The sequence below is a fragment of the Sinohyriopsis cumingii genome, chromosome 5 (genome assembly GCF_028554795.1).
Source record: "Sinohyriopsis cumingii isolate HCF-2022 chromosome 5, ASM2855479v2, whole genome shotgun sequence".
In the NCBI taxonomy this organism is placed as follows: Eukaryota; Metazoa; Mollusca; class Bivalvia; order Unionida; family Unionidae; genus Sinohyriopsis; species Sinohyriopsis cumingii.
The window spans coordinates 134,347,544-134,366,210 of NC_142965.1; the positions used below are offsets into that span (position 1 = coordinate 134,347,544).

At 35.0% G+C, this 18,667-nt stretch overlaps 2 protein-coding genes across 2 annotated transcripts in view; one reads left to right on the plus strand and one right to left on the minus strand.

Moving 5' to 3' along the window:
- LOC149800276 (uncharacterized) overlaps window positions 1-6,886 on the minus strand; it is a 42,655-nt gene extending 35,769 nt beyond the window's left edge. The window contains exons 1-2 of the mRNA XM_089959862.1: window positions 6,864-6,886; window positions 3,235-3,326 (exon numbers count right to left, since the gene is read on the minus strand). Of these exons, the coding sequence (XP_089815988.1) occupies window positions 3,235-3,323 (89 nt within the window). The 5' untranslated portion in view covers window positions 3,324-3,326; window positions 6,864-6,886. The remainder of the gene's footprint in view (window positions 1-3,234; window positions 3,327-6,863) is intronic.
- Window positions 6,887-8,156: 1,270 nt separating this feature from the next.
- LOC149800277 (copper chaperone for superoxide dismutase-like) lies at window positions 8,157-12,310 on the plus strand. Its single transcript, XM_089959863.1, has 2 exons — window positions 8,157-8,471; window positions 10,268-12,310. The coding sequence occupies exons 1-2, from the start codon at window positions 8,234-8,236 to the stop codon at window positions 10,801-10,803; spliced, it is 774 nt and encodes a 257-aa protein (XP_089815989.1). The 5' UTR covers window positions 8,157-8,233; the 3' UTR covers window positions 10,804-12,310.
- The last annotated feature ends 6,357 nt before the right edge of the window (window positions 12,311-18,667 follow it).

The window sequence follows — 18,667 nt, forward strand, 5'->3', positions numbered from 1 at the left end:
CAGACAACAGAAAATCCCGTAAGTTCTTCTGGTCTATCAAACTGGCTATGCTTAATGTGTAGGGAGAAGCAAATGATTTTTGTTATACTTAAACAGAAAACAAATAATAACCCCATTGTCATCTACAATAATCCCATCAATGAAGTGGATGAGTTCTTCAGCTGGGAAGCAATGTGACAACTGATGCAAACACCGAGAGAAGTCAATTATTGAAACTGCAAAGCCAACCTGTCCTTCATCATGCTGAAGAATATTTGGAAATCTAAGCAACAGAACCAAAGCTAAGGATCTTCAACAGCAAAGTCCTTGGCGTGTTGTTACATGATTCAGAGTACTGGAAGCTTACAACAGGACTATTCACAAAGTAAAGACCTTCGAAAATAGGTATCTACAAATGTTTCATACATTATTCTAGCCAAGAAATATATTAAACAATGAGGCATCAGAGAACAAACAGTGAAAGAGAGGATATGGAGATGGCTTGGGCATTTGTGTTGACCCAGAATAGTCTTATACTGGACACCTGACAGAAAGTGCAACAAGGGTCAGCTCCTTGAGATATGGCGAATGACAGCTGAGAAGGAGATGAAGGCATGTGACCTGACATAAGGAACCACTGAAAGACAGGCCACAGACCAGCAGCAGTGGCACTCTCTTGTGGAACCCTTATCATCAATTATGCCACCCAAGACACAATGAGGATTGGGTGAATTTACTGACTCTGGAAGAAAGATGTTTTGCAATCATTGCAAACTAAATCCCAAAGTGGAATGGGTTGAAAATATAACCAGTGTATTGGTAAATGGAACTGACACAAATTCAGGATTTAATCAAATAAGCCTCAAGACAGTTTTTGACTTCATAAAGACTGTGCATCACAGTATATATATGGTATAGGCAAACATATTGTTATGCACATTTAATTTATATTATTTGTTGACTTTTCTGAATGTTTATATGTTATGTATATTTGTAATTTATAACTGACCTTAGTTCAAAATCAAGTTTACTGTCTGACTGCATAAACAACATAACACATTGCTAACAATTATCTACAAGTGCGGACTAAAAATTCAGATCATTAATAATGTAAACATGTTTATCTAAACCCAAGTCTATGACATTGGAATTCCCCCATTAAAAACCTGGTTTACCTGATGTTTACCATGTTTTAGCAACAGAATTGAGCTTGCTGACAACTTAAAATTTTCTAGAAATGAACTTTTGACCCTCATTCTGGTTCTAGTAAATGTGTCTTAGTTTCTTATACATTGTTGTTGATTTGAGAAATTATTTTTCTTGCATTAACATCTTTAGCAGAAACTGGTTGTGTTCTTTATTCATTTGGGAGGACATATTTACTCAAATTATTATTCACTGGAAATGCAAAGTGCTCATCAATAGTATTCCTGGACAGAAACATTAATATGAAATTATAGTGAATTCAGACAAGGACATTTTTGGACTATATTACTGTGATATATCAAAAGACTGTTAGTACATCGTCACACTCCAGGCCGTTGGCACATCACCAAATTCGAGACTACAGGCACATTATTTAGAATACCACTGGAATTCAGTCAGATGGAACCTGATACATTTGGACTTGTTGTAAAACTTTCAGGACTATTTGAGATTTAATTCACAATACTGTGAATTCTTTTTAAATTTTCATTCTGTATTCTAGGAAAATAAATTATTTGTTGACTTTTACAAGACTTGTCAGTTTTCTCTCATTTGTGTAACTTTGTTTTACGACCAAAGAATCATAACAGTACGGAGAAAATCCATGAAATTAGATATGCTAACACTCCACTATAGGAAAGGTCATTTTAAAAAAAGTGAGAATGTAAGAAAAAAATAAACTAGGGCCCTCTTTAACACATCCTAGCTAAATATGGAAACCATTTTCAGATATGGAAACAATGTGTGTGCTCCAGTAGAGTGGTGTTCAACTTTGTGCTAATTATAATTATAAGAAAAGATTCAGGACAAGAGACTTTGTTGTGCCAGTAGTTCAAGTTTTTAAAGAAGAAATTGGAGAAAGTCTGAATTCCAGTAAATTCCTTTCTGTTTTAGCTGCTGAAAATAATGATGCTACCATATCACTGCAAGAACACTGTATATATGATACCTTGCCAATAAAAATTACTCAATATAAATTACGACTGGCAAATTAAATATGTTACACATGATTTCTTTTTCTATTGATTTAAATTCACATATCTCATCAAATTTTAGCATGAGACTGAAATATTGCAATAAGTGAAAACATGGGGGGAACATGAGAATTGTCTGAAACCAATTTCCCTGGACATTAGGCTGAGAATAAAACTGATCTGCCCTAATTTTGATACAATTCACCTCAACCTTTTGCCTATGTACATTAGTTAAAATTAATTATAAACCAAAACCAAACCAGTGTCTGTCCTCGTCTTCTGATATACCCTATTCAATAGCAATATATACAGTTTTTCAGCACAAAAAGTGCAAGACATTTATGCAACCAGCATTGGCCCCTGGGTCTCTCCCAGCTCCCTGGTGATTTGGCCCTGGTTCATAACTTTAAACTGTTCACAGTCAAACTGTAAAAGTATCTGAACAGACTAAGCAAGATAAGATAATTGAATTCTGAAGCATTTATTCCTGCAAGGAACTCACACCATCACTACACTCACTTATGACCTCTGTGACCTAAATCAATTATTAATTATTTAACAGAATTGATATGCAGACACGTATTATCCTCTAAATATTTAAGTATCAGCCTGGGATGACTAATGTGGTGTGGGAGAGGCACTCCAACCGCCTTGGCACTAAATAACCTACCATACAGGTGTTGCCATGTTCTGAATCACCAAACCAAACCATTCTATATAACCAAGCATATGAAGCCCAACAGAGTTCATTATTTCAACAGTAACTTTCCTTATAATATTTTAGATGAAGCAAAGATTAAATGGAGTGTATTTAACTGAAATATTACAAAAGTTTTAACATGTATTGTTATGAAAGGCCTGGATAAAATGTAGCATTAGATCAGGTACAACGGTAATTGTTGGTCTTGGTAAAGATTTTGTCAGCATAGAATAATCCAAATAAAATAATGCAAGGAAAAGGTGGAACACAAGTTAAACAAAGGCCTTTTAGATAAATTCACACTAAACAAGTGAGTTTAGCCAAGTCCAGGCTTTGCCAACTGGGGATGTTCAGCTACAATTTGACACACATTACCCTGTGATATCTAGCTGCTCTGTGTACTTGATGCTTTTCAAGTCCTTCTGAAGCCTTCGGATGTTGTTAGTCAGATCCCCTGTGGCCATTGTCTGAAAGTATGAATTATTCTGGATAAATGTCAGCTGAACATCCTCTAATGCGAAGATGTTAAGTTATTTGTCAAGGGAAATAAACTGATTCAAACTGGAAGTGACAAGAAAAAACATATCAAAGTTGAAAAAACCATGATAAAAAGAACATCTAAATGTATGATATGTCCTTGCATATTAAGTCTAGTCGAAATGCAGAATGAATCTGATATCACATATTTCAGAATATCTGAACCTATGTGGAGTAAACAATAGAACAAAGAACATAGACAATAGTAGATCAGGGTTTTATGCTGTTTGCAGCTGGACCTGATTAAAACACAAGTAAAAATGGTAATAGGGAATTCATCTACTAAAAGGCATCCAATTAACAGTAAGGGTTGCTGAGCTATGATGGTTACAAGATTCAAAATGGAGGTGACAAAACACGTACAAGGCACATATAGGATTATGAGACAATGTACACGCCACACTGTATCAGAATATATACAATGGTTCCTGAGCTATGCTGCTTGGGCATTTTGGATAACACATTTCATTTTCATTTTCATGGTGCAATTATCCATTTCAGGGTCGATACAAAATTTATTAGTGAAAACCCCATATCTATCTATATGACCATATGTTCAGGAGTAACTGTAACAAGGTTGTCATGATGATCACTATGGCAACCATATTGGATTCTGAGGGGCACCATTTTCATTTAGGACCAGCTAAACCTTTGTGCAAATTTCCATGACAATCATCCTGGTTGTTTATGATGAGTAACAATAACAAACTTGTGCTAACAGACAAATTACGGATGGATGGATATATGGCAGATGACAACACATCGCCTAAGTTCTTCTGGTATATGACCTGTATAGCTAAAAGTTTTATAATCCAAAATATTCAGTTTTAAATTAAAATTACATTAAATTAACCCCTTATACATGCCAGGGCTGAGCAAATGTTTTTTTAACCACTAGTCCAGGACAAGTGGTTTCAGAAAATTCACTAGTCCCACCTTTCTCTTCACTAGTCCCACCTTACTCTTCACTAGTCCTACCTTACTTTTCACTAGTCCCAAAATGGTAATCACTGGCAGAGATTTGATGAGATGTATGTACTTAATCCATAGAAAAAAACAAATGAAATAATGCTGATTAATAATATACAACATCATTATTTCTTAAAATAATTTATTTTTAAAAACATTGGTTGTAATAAATTTGGCTTCTTCAGGTTCATGTATATATGTTTTAGCTGATGGATTTGAAAAATATGTCCATGTATATGTCTGCCACCTTCCGAGTCATATATTCAAGCCAGGGATAACAAGCACACTCAGTATCTGTCTTACGTTTTATCCCTCCATTTTCAAACAAATTTACCTTCTCCGAATCGCCATTATTACCTTCCTTGCGAACATAATTTAGCAAACTCATTTTGTCCACTGAGTAACTATCAGCTTGCTTGACAACTACTTCTAAAGTGATCATAAGATCAATTTTCTCTTTTAAATACGAACTGAAATTAGCGCAATTGTTTCACTTCAAACACAATATCACACGTGGAAATTAATCATCTGCATAATCAATTATAAATTAAAGAATCATTACTGTCATTTAATCAGTTCATAAAGGAATCCAACACTGATGTCGGTAAAGTACCTTTCATTAATTTAATTACACTGACTCGCTGGATTAAAATCATAGTGAGCCGCTGGTTATGATCTAGATTGAGTAAACTCATTGCAACAAAACCGCTTACAACACTGCTAATTGATCATACTGGCTTTCTTTTGTTTGACGTGTTTTGATTTGCCGATAATTTGGTCGCTTAGCCCAATATGCAGTCAAGCAGTAACAGGTTGTAAATGTATATATGAAGAGCGGTAGAATCAAGTATTCAGTACGCCCGGAGGGCATGATTGGCCAAATAAAGGTAGATATAGTGATTAAAGCACGAAAATAAGGACTAGCCCGACTTTTTTAAAAAGCACTTGTCTGGACTAGCGACTTGGAAAATTTTACTTGCCCGACTTCAAAAATGACTAGTCCGGGACGTCGGGCTATGGGATTTGCTCAGCCCTGCACGCAGAAGTGAAGCTGAGGTTATTCACCTGTAGTGAAAATAACTAGTGACCACTATGAGGTGAAAACATTTCTGCATGTGTTCTCTTGAAGATTTTATGGGGTTGTTTCAAAACAATATTGAAATGTTCTAGACTTTGCCATATTTCAGTAAGGTTTTTGAAACCACCAAAAATATCCCATCAGCAATTACCATTAATAAATTACAATTACTATAGACATGTCCTATTAATATTTTGATGCCTATTGCCATGGCATTTAAACATTTTCAGTGATGAAGAATAACTTTTCAGGGTAAACAAAATCAAAGACTTCCTTCATATGTACAAATTTAAGTAAATGATAAAATCTCATATCCATTTCCAATCCCTTTAAAGGTGATTTCTAGGCATGGGGCATATACTTCAAGTTTACAGGATTTGAGGTTTATTTTAAATATGCCATGTAATATAACATAAGAAAATCATAATCATAGTCTTGATTAGGTTTCTGCATTTTTATGTAGAAATTTAGTTATTATATGTTTTGCCTTCACATATCTCCCAATTTAATTAAATAAATAATGGCCTAGTGTAGTGTGCTATGGTGTTAGCTGACATTGGAATTAGCATCCAAAATTTCAAGAATATCTCATACAAAAGACAGCACATATTGAAGTATTTCCACAAACTAAAATCAGTTTGATTTAGATGGACTTTACTGTCTTTTTTTTTTTTTAAATAAATTGTCACACAAGCAAATGGACATGTTTTCAAGTTCCGTTGACCTACATTTCAGTTGGATGGAATGAGATGGAAGCTGGGAATGCCAAAATTGATTAAAAGATGGTAATTATCTTGAATGAAATGAAACCATCTAAACACTTCAATATTAGTATATTTTTAGGTAATAAGGCATATCAGCGAAACAAAAATGTAAAGTCTTACATTGTGGGACTGCTTTTAAGTAATAATGCAGGAATAGGAGGAACTATTGTATTAGCAGTTACAAAGTATAGTTTCTGTTGTGCTCATTTCAAGTAATATGCCCACAATTCATGGTGTGAAAAAAAAAAAAATTAAAATCATAATCTCTACGAGGTGGTGCTGCATTATAGATAGATAGATTACGGGATGCCGCAGACAGACAGACAGCGAAAGGTCTAGCATAGTTTGAAAAGTGAAACATTTTGAACAGTGGAACGTTATTAATGGTATAGGGCTCGTATTCACCCATTAGTCATAAACGTACGATAAAAAACAAGTATTTTTATGGTATAACTGATAGGTAAATTGTAAGCAACGATACGAGCCCCTGTGGTTAGTGGTGAGAACTGGAACAGATGAATTGTGCCAGTAGCTATCAGTTACAGACACATTTTTCTAATTTCGGATGACAATATAAATTCTAGAACTGCCCTTTCATCAAGATTTTCCAGGGGAAAAAAGTGACTCAATATATACTACTTTGAAACGTACCGCACCGACAAACCGGTGTTCCTACTAATTATCGACCAAGCAAGCATATGCAAACTCAAGATTCAGAGACATTCCAAGTCGCCTCTGATGATCCCAGGTTAAGAGTGAAAAATATTTCCTAACATGAAAGGTAAGCTTTATAGTAAAATATTCCAGTGTTGAAACTTTCCAGAAAATCTTGTTAAAGTTTTAATATAAAAATTCTGGCTTACAGTTACATATTTGTTGATTTATTTTAAATTAATTTATTTTTAAAACTCATATCAAGGTAGAATCGGGAGAACAACCCATATCTATCTATGTGTCTGTCTGTCTTCAATATATACAATGTATGTCAGATAATAATCAAAAGAATAAACGCAAATAGAAACAAATCCTATTGCTAATACTTACCAGGCAGTTAAAGGTTTGGTATGTGTCAGCATATAGGGTTGCCTGTATTTTGACACATGTTGTTTTGCTTGTTATGTACTTGTAAGCGTCAATTTGTTTGTCTATATAAATGGAAAATATTTCTCCACCTCTTTATTAAAAAAAAATAAAAAAAATCTGCTAACAGAAACGGAACAAAAAAATTCAAGATAATTGTATGTGTACTTTACCTCTTACTTAATCGTAATTTATTTCAATCACCAGAACTATTTTAGGATAAAAGCTTCCATTACATGATTTCGAATTTTTTAAAATAAGTTTTACAATGTAAATTGATCATGGATTTAAGCCGCATTCTTAGATCATCCGTATATCTGCAACTATGGCGAAAAATTTGTGCGTATAGTCAGCTCACGTCTAAAGTAATTGTAAGCGTTCAGCCTCAAGAATTCAAAGAAACGGTTCCGTAACTTAAATATGTTGTCCTCTTTAGTCAATACTTTATCTTACCATACTAATTTGGACTTTTCATTCAGCATCATATTTATAATTGAAACAATGCTACAATACAAAGTGTCATGTTGAAGCCATTTTATTTATTTTACCTCATTTATCACTCGCTTCGTTATTCTGACTCAGAGTAGAATAGTAAAACTCGCAAAACTGTCTCCCCGCTTATAATATCAAATTCACAAGCATGCAGCAAAAAAAAATAGCCTTTATAACATTTGTCATATTGCATTCTTCATTGGTGACCCAAGGATCAATTTGTTTTGAATACCAGCTGGAATCAGAAAGCTCAGACTAACAAAATAAGGTCTTTTCAAGCATGATCTTATTCTTACACGTACAAAGTATCACCGATTATCAGTTAAATATTTCGGAATTGTCACAGTTAGCGAATTCTTTGGAATAATCGAATACCTTCGCATATTTTCGTAGTTAAATTCTTGAAGCTGAAAGTAAGTCGAGAACGACCGTTGACAAGTTAAGGAAAAATAGAATGGCTGAGCCTATTAAAATGGAATTCGCAGTCCAGATGACTTGTCAGAGTTGTGTTGAGGCTGTAAGAAAAAGTCTGAGCTCCGTGGAAGGTGTCCAGATTGTTGACATTAATCTAGAAAAGGAACAGGTGGTTGTCGAGAGCTCACTTTCCTCTGTCAAAGTAAAGCAGCTCATTGAGGAAACTGGAAGACCAGCGGTCTTGAAGGGAATGGGGTCACTATTTGAAGACACTACAGGTCAGATACAGGTTGTCTATTTATTTATTTGCTTATTTATTTATTTGCTTATTTATTTATTTATTTATTTATTTATTTATTATTATTTTTTTTCCCTTTTTTTTTCTTCTGTTTAACTGTATTTGAAGATACACGATTTAAGGTAGGTGCACAGGTAAATCGGATTCTTTCATTAAAAGAGTTTGGTAGGTGCATTCATAAGTTGACTATTTCATTACAAGAATCATATACAGGTATGCAGATTCTTTCATTAAAAGGTAGAGAAAAGAAAAAAATTGCCATGAACAAAATTGTAGTGCAGTGTGTGTTACACTGCAATAATGCATATATATATATATATATATATATATATATATATATATATATATATATATATATATATATATATATATATATATATATAATAAAGTTATCATTTATCTATGTGGACCAGGATCAAATAAAAGTCAACAACCCTTGTTTGAATTTAGCATTTTCTGTGGTTTACTGTGATGTATAGTTCCATATTCCGGTTGTGAGGTCAGTTAGGTAAATATCTTTGTGATACGTGTTTGTCCTCCTTGCTTGAGTATTTTTAGATCAAACATGGCATTTTGTTACTATTTTATTATTATTATAGAAGACAAGTTTTTATTTTTTTACAAGAGTCAATGTGGGTTGTCGATTTCATAAATCTCTCAGTTCCAATGTATGTATGTATGTATGTATGTATGTATGTATGTATTTATGTATGTGGCATTTTTCAGCATCACAGCACAATAGTAGCTAGATACTTAAGGATAATCATAAAAAATGTAAAAAGTAATTGCACAAAAATTTAGGATGCTAATTCCCATCCAAATAAATACAAACATGAAAATAACAGTATAAAAATGTTAAAATTCTATCAAATGTATCTTGAATAAATTATAAGGATAACACATCAAATCCTTAAAACATGTTGTCCAAATTTATTTTGATAGTATAATTTTCTGGTGAATCTGTTAGTTTGCTGTATTCTAATTTGTTAATTTTTCCTTATCAAAATTTCACTATTACAAAAAGTTGTGTCACAGTTTCTTACGTTTTAGTTTTGCCCCTAAATAGGTCAGGGCAAGTACAGTAAGGAATTTGTTAGGGCAAGTAGATTATATGATAACTTGCCCATCTGGGCAAGTGATGTAAAAAATGTCAGGCCCATGCACAACACTTAATATTATACCCTTTTGTTAACATATACAGTCAGTGAGAGCACTCACAGTTAAGAAATGCTACTATGATTATATTAATTATGATACTCTACCAGCTGATTAAATATACTTTTCCTTGAAGACTTAAGCATGTTGTTGTTGTTGTAGGGTTTAATGCCATTTTTCAGCACACAATAGGCTATACATGGCGGCCAGTATTAATGGTGGAGGAAGAACCCAGGAAATCCCCAGAAAGAACCACCGACCCATGAGAAGCTACTGGCAAGCTTTCTCACATATCCACATTGTCCGAATCCTTGACTTGAACCCACGCAAACAGGTGAGATGGCAGTGATCCACTTAGGGCCCCAACTTAAGTATGTAGATAATAGATAATTTAAAGAGTTCGTAATGAATCCCAAATCAAAATTACAAAGTTTTTATGTTTGATAATGTTTTTCATCCCACTGGTATTGGGCCAGCACCTGTTGATTAAACCAATCAATGACAATGGCCTTGTTTATTGGGAGTTCCAGTTACATTATTGTGTATTCAAAATAAACTTTATACGCACTTATTTTGACTAGTTGGATTCTCTGATACTAATAATGGTTTTTATTCCCATAGAGTCCTCTGGTGGCCAAACAACAGCAGCAGTGGCAATCCTGGAAGCAGGCAGCGACCTAATTAAGGGGGTGGCTCGCTTTGTTCAGAAAAATAATTCAACCTGTATAATTGAAGGGACAGTAGATGGACTAAACCCCGGAAAACATGCTCTCTGTATCCATGAGTGTGGGGATATTTCACAGGGATGTGAAAGCTGTGGAGATGTATTCCAAGGTCTTTCCCAAAAACCATCAGAAAAACTTGCAGGTGAGCTAGGGGACATAACTGCAACAGAGACTGGGAGGACTGAGTTTAGAATTGAGACCGGGCAGGTTAAGGTGTGGGACATAATTGGGCGGTCTATGTTGATCCATTCCCTGGAGACAAGTCAAGTTCACAGAAACACTCCAAATGACAACAGGCTTGTATGTGGCATTATTGCAAGATCAGCAGGAATATTTCAGAACATGAAGAAGATTTGTTCTTGTGATGGGGTCACAATATGGGATGAGAGAAATAAACCAGTAGCTGGAGCTGGTAGACAGTCTATAGTGTGATGGAAATTCATCGGTCAATAAACAAACTGCAGATAGCTGTGACATATGGAAACCTTTCTTTTGACAAATTACGAATATATACAGTTAATACACACATGTATCAGCTCATTTATTAAGATTAAGGTTTGCACCATGGTTGCATTGTTGGTTTAATTGCACAGATAATGGCTGCATAGTTCATTACCGTAATATTAATTCATCTGAGTATCATGTGGATACTTGTATTCATCATTTAGGCATTGAATTCATCGTTTAGGCATTGCATTTATCATTTAGGCATTTATTTCATCATTTAGGCATTGAATTCATCGTTTAGGCATTGTATTCATCATTTAGGCATTGTATTCATCATTTAGGCATTGAATTCATCATTTAGGCATTTAGTATATTGAACAGTCATATCATGTAGATAGTTGTATTCATCATTTAGGGTTATTTTTTTCAATATACCTGCTGTAATAGGTTTAAAACTTTGCAGATAAATATGGTCACTAACTGTAATTCATAAAAAAAAAATTTGTCTTTTTTCCTTTAAAATTATTCATAAACAATACACAGGCATTGTCATTAACAAAGTGACAGACACATGCTAAAATAACTTTAGTTCTACATCACAGTTTTAAATTAAACTCTGTGGATGACTTACATTTGGAGTAAGGTAGAAGGTCAAGTCACCTCATATGACAAAAGAGAAATTGCTTCAGCACAAAAATTTCACTTCTCAACCAGATACTGTCATCAACAGTATGGACATAGCTTTTGCATATGGAAACTTACAAATGTATTGAACTGTAGTGGGGAAAGAAAACCCTGGGGCACATAGTTGCTTCACTGTCTACTAATGTTGGTGCGATTTTTCTTCTTTCCTAGACCATACGTACATATACTTTTATGTAAGACAGAAGCCAGTTGAGCAGTTTGGGGGTCAAAAGGTCAGCTATCAAATTCACATTGACTGAAAGAAGAAAAATGGTGGGGATTTTTGTCCAATAACTTTTGTTCAAAATTATGTGCTTTGTCCAAATTTTGTAGAGGGCTTGCCCTTAAGGAAAAGGCCTATTGAATTTTGGTTAGACGGGTCAAAGGTCACAATATGACTAAAAACGTAAATGGATTTTTCACAATAACATTTGTTATAAGGTAGGTTTCTTGACCACACTTTGTATGAATGGCTAAGACAGTCGGATCACCTCATTATTATGTATGTATCTTGCTCATTACTGATTGCATTGTAGATTTTGATGACATATTAAGCATATATTTCAGGTTTCATCAAAATTGAATCAGATGTATGGTCTCCAGTAGCCATAAGCAAATGGATAATGGATGAAGGGCTATGCCATAGGCATACTTAAACTTCCAGCAAGGTTAGTTAATAGATTTAGCAAATGTCTCATTGCTCAAAAGCTTGCCACAATTGTTTTGCACTGAGCAAGATATTTTTCTCGTGTGTAGAAATACTAACATGTATATGGTGAGTAAATGAATAAATATTTATAGATACTTATTACTCCTAATATGCTTATGCAAATATCTTATCCATTTATCATTGGTATTAGCAAAGGCACACTGTAAGTAAATTTTACAGTACTTGTTAAGTTAAAAATAATGGGTATTGATTCAACGAGCTTTGCTGTCAATCCTAAAACAATCCACACACTCAGAAGAGATACATGTTTTAGAGATCATTAAAACATTACCACAAAAAAAAATTAAGAAGAAATAATGAGATGGAGACCAGTGTGTTGTGGTGGTGGACCCTCAAAGTAATTTGTGTAACTTTTATATTACTGCACTAAGGACAATGTTGTATATGCTACCAGTTTTTTGGACTGAATATATAGTTTTGTCTCATATACACAGTACATTCCAATAGCATAGGGTGTCACATTTGCTCAGCCCCAGCTATCAGGTCGTGTATAAACTAGAGTATTATTACAAGCCATGTGTCTGATGGCTAAACATTGCCACAGGCTATCATTAATCTCTTGTGCAAGGTTACTGTGACCTGCAGGATGACCGGAAAATTGGATTTGGCATAGGTGACCACTTGTGTCATTTGACAAAGGCTTGTAGCCATCACACCTGGGTATTAAAGATTAGTCCTAAGATCGGAGGAAACCTGCAGGTGAATGGGGCATGTTCTCATCCATCCACACATGGACAGACTGCAAGAGGACATTGTCCGCTAAGTTTGATTGAATCAGTTCACAGCGACATCCAATTGGAATTGAGATAGAGAGTGTGATTACAATTTAGATCTGAATTACAACTTCCTAACTCACAAGCAAAAGGTCAGTATTTCTCCTGGGAAGATTGCTGAGCAAATAGGATACTCTGAGAAAGCCACTAGTAATTTGGTGGTAAAACTTAGAAACAAATTCTAAGAAAGACAAAGCTTCAAAAAGGAAGCTGTTTGGTGGGCAGAACTTCCGGTTCAGTTGAGTCCCGAGTCTCTAAGAGAGGGAGACAGAAGTGAGAGTAGCAGAGCAGTTGGAGTCAACAAAGTCTGGTTGGTGGAGAGAAGGTAAATAGAAGGTGGAGGAGGAAAAGTAGTCTGGAGGAGAAAGTGGAGGAGGAGGAAAAGGAGTATAGAGAAGTTGAGGAGGAGGAAAAGGAGTATAGAGAAGTTGAGGAGAAGGAATTTGGAGAAAGTCTGGAGGAAGAGGAGAAGGAATTGGGAAGAATAGGAGAGAAGAATACACAGATGAGTAGAATACAAGGACAGATGGAAATCTATCTTACACTACTAATCAAGTGATGAAATAGGCTATAACAGGGTTGAGCGGAAGGAGAGTACTTGGGAAAGTTGAATCATTTGATTATTGAATTGTTTCTAAATTGTATTCATTGAATTTCACTTTTTTTTATATTCAGTCATTTAACTGTCGGCACTGCTGACTGGGGGCTTGGAGCTTTACATCTATCTTTCACTAATTTAACATCCAACCAAAATTGAGCCTGGGTGAGACTTCTATAATAATTTTAATAACATATTGGGAGCAGCCCATCCTAACCACAATCACCCCACCCCCCACATAGAGTTTTGTCTCATATACACAGTACATTCCAATAACAGCAACTGTGCTCATATAATAAAGTTTTTCCTGAATCATCTAGTAGCTACACAATGTCAGGGAGCATTTTAAGAGTCACTTTCTGTTGAGAGAATGGCCTATATACAGTTTCAACTCAGTTGGACTAAATGCACAGCAAAGAAACTAAAATCATGTAGTGCCCATTTGGCATTAACAGCCTACTGGGTATATAATTACATGTAGACTTGCTTGGCTTTAACAGCCTACTGGGTATATAATTACATGTAGACTTGCTTGGTTTTAACAGTCTACTGGGTGTATAATTACATGTAGACTCACTTGGATTTGGGGCCCCAAGTGGCCGAGTGGTCTAAAGCGCTCTCCGTTACGGATCACTGCCATCTCACCTCTGTCTGCGGCGGTTCGAGTCTCGGATTCAGCCAATGTGGGTATGTGAGAAAGCTTGCCAGTAGCTTCTCATAGGTCGGTGGTTCTTTCCGGGGTTTTCCCGGATTCTTCCTCCACCATTAATACTGGCCGCCATGTATAGCCTATTGTGTGCTGAAAAATGGCGTTAAACCCCACAACAACAACAACAACACTTGGCTGTAACAGCCTACTGGGTATATAATTGCATGTAGACTCACTTGGCATCAACATCCTAATGGGTATCTAATTACATGTAGACTTGCTTGGCTTTAACAGCCTACTGGGTATATAATTACATGTAGACTCACTTGGCATCAACAACCTACTGGGCATATAATCACATGTAGACTCGCTTGGCATTAACAGCCTACTGGGTATATAATTACATGTAGACTCGCTTGGCAGTAATAGTCTCCTGGGTATATAATTACATGTAGTGCCCACTTGGCACTAACAGCCTACTGGGTATATAATTACATGTAGACTCGCTTGGCAGTAACACTCTTCTGGGTATATGAAAACATGTAGACGTTACAGGGGTGGTTCCCAACCTTTTGTGGGCTTGATCCTAAAAAATAATTTTTCTGAGCCTCACAACCCTGTGTTCACATTTGGATAAGTTTTCACACTGAGTAAAACATCATGTGACCCTCTGCAACCCTCAAGGATGTACTCATGACCCAGATTTGAGTCATGACCTGGGAGTTGGCAACCACTGCTCTACAGTGATAGTAATTTATCATTGAAGGAGTTACGACCTACTGGGTATATAAAATACATATAGACTTTACTGGCCATCAAAGAATGCTACTTGTATTCAATAGAAAGCTGCATTAAAGCCTAAACATTAGATATTTTCAGTTCAGTCCCTTGGCATTTGTATAAGATGAGAAAGGAAACGGGTATGATTCTGTCAGTTTCAGAAAGCTTGCTTGCAGCTGTTTCCAGAAAAGGCAACATAACCTATACTGAATGTTTTATGTGCGTTTTTGCCTAACATAACATAGGATGTTTTTTCTTCATCTGAACTAGTGCAGTGGAATTCGTCAAACTTATAATAAAATGATGGAAATATACAAGGATATTAATTAATGTAGTGATGCCTTTAAAAAAAAACAGGTGTGGCTGTCAATCATGGGCTTTGAGAATCCTGCACTCTTTCTATATGAAGTCCGCCAACAGGTACATAGCAAGCATTGCATTGATCTGTCAATTTCAAGTTTGACAACCGCTCAGATTAATAAGAAGACGTAGTATTTGTATACGGTATTGATAGTCAGCTATAAAGAATTTAGGCAAACATTGCAGAGTAAAGGGGCTGTACTAGAAGAATCAGTCTGTAGGAGCAAAGTTATGTGGAAATTGGCAGAAGTCATTTTGAGGTTAGACTGTTTCATTGCAAAATAGATCAAATACTGTTATTTTCCTGGCTGTGCCAGTCAGTGTGTGTGATTTTGATTCTTAATGTAGCTTTAACAATTTTCCATTTATATCACTATGATGTCTGAAGTGTGGAAGTTTATAGTGATGTCAAGCACTGGGGCATCATGCCACAGACACATAGCATCATGTCCCACCCAGTCACATTATCCTGACACCAGGCCGACAAGTCCTAACACTAACCTCTTAATGCTGAGCACCAAGCAAGGCAGCTGCTAGTATCATTTTTATAAGTCTTTGGTTTGATTTGGCTGAAGATTGAACCTGCAACCTCCCAAATCCAAAGTGGATGCTCAAGCCTCATAGGCCAACCCGATTGGTTAATAACAAGTCTGATAGTACAGTGTATTAACATACATAAAACACTAACCATACTTGATGAAAATATCAGATTTTTTTTTAAAATCCTAAAATTAAAACATCACTATACAACTTCAAAATAATATTAAATGTGACTTCAAAATTTATTTAATGATAGAGCCTGTGGTTTTGAGGTTCCAAAAACTTGGGATTTCATTCAGTCACTTTTGTTTCAATATTGTTTATGGTAAAATTGTAACTTGGTACATGGACTTAAAGGCATCAGGGGCAAAATGAAATTAGCACAAAAGTTGATCTGACAGCATGTTTATACTTTTTTGTGTCTGTAACTAAAAACTCATGAACAACTTTTGGGCAGAATAACAAATAGAAAATTATGGAGGGGTTGTCTAAATGTCTATTTATTGCAAGGTGAAGTCAATTTCTTGTTCACTGTGTGTTCAAATGAAATTTCACAGACAAGGGTAGGGACTGCTGCCATAAAAAATAGTTCCCTAGACATCAATTATTTTCAATTTTGTGTAGATGATGCATCGTTTAATCAAATAAGGTCATTTCAAGGGCATGCAAATTAGTTGTTTTGCTCTTGTACACATCAATTACTATATACATGTATATTTGTTTAATTGGACTCAGACATCACATATCATGATCTACCACTGCCAGGAGATCATGGTTTTGTTCTACTGATTACTCCAAACTATCGACCCAGATCTGCAGGTTAATTTTGTGACAGCAAATCTGGTTCTGTGAATTTGGACTTGTAAGTGAGTGTGTATGGTACTAAAGTTGTCATTTTGATTATAGAAGAGGAAATATTTCAATCTGCATTTCACTAGTTTTCATCTTTATTTTAAAACTGGTCCTCACTTTCCTCCTAAATGTTCGCAGTGTAAACCTACCATACATCCTATTGATTTTGTCAAAAGGGGTACTTGAATCAAAATGGCAACACCTGCTACCCCCAAGGATAAGTCCACAGAAGGAAGTCACATTTTCTGTTGCAGATCTTGTCTAGGCCCTGGAATCCAACTTTATGCTCGGTGTACTGTGTGCACTAGAAACTTTGTCATGCTGTTAAATGTTTTCTGCACATTGAATTTTGTTTCAGTTGTTTGCATGTCTTTTCTCTATTACATGTGACTTCCGCTGAGTCATTTGCATATACAGCCATACATTGAAAGTTTGGCAATTTTTTTTAGCTTATTTTTAAAAAAAACCTATTCCTAATCACAGAGCTTATTTTGATTGTGGAGTATATTTTTGATATGCTTTTTTAGTGGCCAATCTTTTGATTTTGAGGTGATTCTCTCTTACATATAAAACAATGTCCACACGTGCAAAGAATCAAACTTCAGACATTTGGATTTGAAATGGAATGTTTTTTCATTTTTGTATTACCAACCTTGCTTACTAATTCTATGAAAATAGCCAGACAAATATTTGGTTTTTGCTGTACAGCACTTGCATTAGTGCATAAGAGCTTTTTAAAATGTTATATTAGTGTTGTAGTATCCCAGTACTTAAGCCATGTACATGTATAGCATGATTTCATTATCACAGTAGTAAAAGTATAGGTTGTGATACAGTGTGTTAGTGTATAATGATAGTGCTAGAAATAATTTTTCAGTGATCAGTTTGCTTTTCACTTGTTATTCATGAGTAGTGTTTATGCAAAAATAAGATACATGGTTGCAGTAAAAGGACACACACACACACACCATTTTGGGATACATTATTTATTATTTTGTTGTAACTCTGGTAGTTGTGTTTGCACTCCATTCAAGCAGCTCTGGTAGCAATGTTTATTTCAAGCAAGAAATCAGTAATGTAGTCCAACATTTTAAAAAGAGTTGTAAAATATTAATGTCAGACTGGTCCATGAACTTGTGGAAATTTTGTTTAAAACATGTGGTTCTGCACATCTGTTTGAAGACCGTATGAATATGTACTACAGTCTGGGAAGTTAAGGTTATTTTTGTTTTAAAACATTACTGGTTCTGAGATATTTTTATATATGGATACAAGATTTTAAATTCCAGCAAAATGACCGTCTGGTTAAATCTGGTTGACTGGTCCTGCACAGTATTGTATAGACAACATGGAACATGGAGGTATTCTTTGAAATTGGACTGGTTTAAATGTGTTCTTATATAGAGAATACAAGATGTAAGTTGCAAAACAAAGCAAAAAATGATGCCAGGTATGGCCAATCATGTGCTGAAATTAGTGACAAACCACAAAAATCACAAAACAAAAATGAGAAAACCTATACAGGGCTAGAGCCCAGCATAAATAAGAAAAGCAAATGAATATGCTGTTGTAGTTTATATGTGATTACTTATATATCAAATGTTATATTATTGTTACTATATGCAGTTACTCTTGATCGCTAATGGTAACTAAATGATAAATTTTGTGGGTATTTTTGAAACAATCCTGTCACATTTCATTTTTGTAATCTTGCAAGATTACAGTAGCATTCATCTAAGTTTATAAAATGCATGTCACCTGAATGGAAGCAAAATCTCTAGAAAAATTTGCATAAAATACTGTCAGTACATTTCATTGTTAAACCTCGGATTTAAATACTTAACACAAATAATTTTTCTTTGGAAACATGCATGTTTCCTCCA

Excerpts from the sequence above, each read along its gene's own strand:
- LOC149800277 (XM_089959863.1), top strand. The coding sequence starts at position 8,234 with ATGGCTGAGCCTATTAAAATGGAATTCGCAGTCCAGATGACTTGTCAG. Across the intron at positions 8,472-10,267 it reads ACTATTTGAAGACACTACAG|AGTCCTCTGGTGGCCAAACA; the intron begins GTCAGATACAGG and ends TTATTCCCATAG.